The following is a 1202-nucleotide window of genomic DNA, read 5'->3' on the forward strand; positions in this document are numbered from 1 at the left end:
CTTGTTAAATTTTGGTTTATCTGATTTGGAATATAAAAGTTTAGTATATTAAGGGCTGATCTTAATCAATTACGTTTGGCAATCGCTATCTTTTCATCATCCATGAGGTGATAAATTTCAGCTACCTCTTTTGCCAAATCTTATTCATATGCAGATCCTCCATTTGTTTTTGGCTGTAGTATAGAATCGCACTGAGCTTGGTTGGTCTTCTATGACTGTTTCACTGCATGCAATATATATACATATATACATACTCATTAGAAAGTGTTAAACAAAGAAAGATAGTGAGGTCTTTTTTATTATTTATTCTATCATCAACAATAAATGAGTGGCATGTACAAAATGAGGTACAAAATTGTACCACATCTTTGCACAGAAACAAGTGGATGTTTGTATGGTCGTACATTGCTCTCTGTTGGGCAGTTTGACATGAGCACAGACACAGGACACAACACACTTAGTGTGACTTTTGGCAATGTTTGCCCAAGAGCAGTTAGCTAACAGTTTATTTCAACAAGGGAATCAAAATATTCTAGTTTTTCTAAATCAAATTACAACATAAGTAAATGTACATATTCATCCTCTATATGTCATCCATTGGATGGAGAATGTTGGCAAGGTGGTGGGCCAATGGGTGAACCCCCCCTGCATGGTGTAGTAATACTGATGTGCAGATTCTTATGGACAAGAGTGCCAAGGCACAGCAGGGGGAGGCTGAGATCTCTGTTGGAGGTGAAGGACCTCGCACACCACCACCGTCTGCTTCTGCCCCTCCAATGCCCATGGCTACTGTTCCTTAGGAATTCTGGACATCAGCAATGGAGATGGAAAGTTCCTCTAAGCTGCTGACTAGCACCCCTAGGTACAGTGGCCATGGTGGGGTGGTGCTGGGCTCATCACAGGCATGGCACTGACGGCTTGTAGGTTAATACAGCTAAGGCTACTGGCTGTGAGGACATTGGAAAAGCTGGAGTAGATGGTACCTCTTGATTTTACCATTTTTGCTCAATCTTGGCAGGTACTGTAATGAACAGCCACAATATATTAGTGACTAATCAAGAAGAGAAAAAAACAGGGTTAGGTGACTAGTTGCTGCTATTACTACTACCAAGTAAATATCTACATCTACTGAAAGAAAGAAAATAAAAAGAATAAATTTGAGTTAGAGTGAGAAGACATTAAAAGTAAAGAAAATGAAATTC

At 39.4% G+C, this 1202-nt stretch overlaps 1 protein-coding gene across 1 annotated transcript in view; it reads right to left on the reverse strand.

Annotated features, from left to right (window-relative positions):
• Nucleotides 1-282: 282 nt before the first annotated feature.
• LOC119585589 (calcium-transporting ATPase sarcoplasmic/endoplasmic reticulum type-like) overlaps nucleotides 283-1202 on the reverse strand; it is a gene marked incomplete in the record, with an annotated part of 14749 nt that continues 13829 nt past the window's right edge. The window contains 1 exon segment of the mRNA XM_037934257.1: nucleotides 283-1021. Within this exon segment, the coding sequence (XP_037790185.1) occupies nucleotides 993-1021 (29 nt within the window).

Source organism: Penaeus monodon, chromosome 20 (genome assembly GCF_015228065.2).
Source record: "Penaeus monodon isolate SGIC_2016 chromosome 20, NSTDA_Pmon_1, whole genome shotgun sequence".
NCBI lineage: Eukaryota > Metazoa > Arthropoda > Malacostraca > Decapoda > Penaeidae > Penaeus > Penaeus monodon.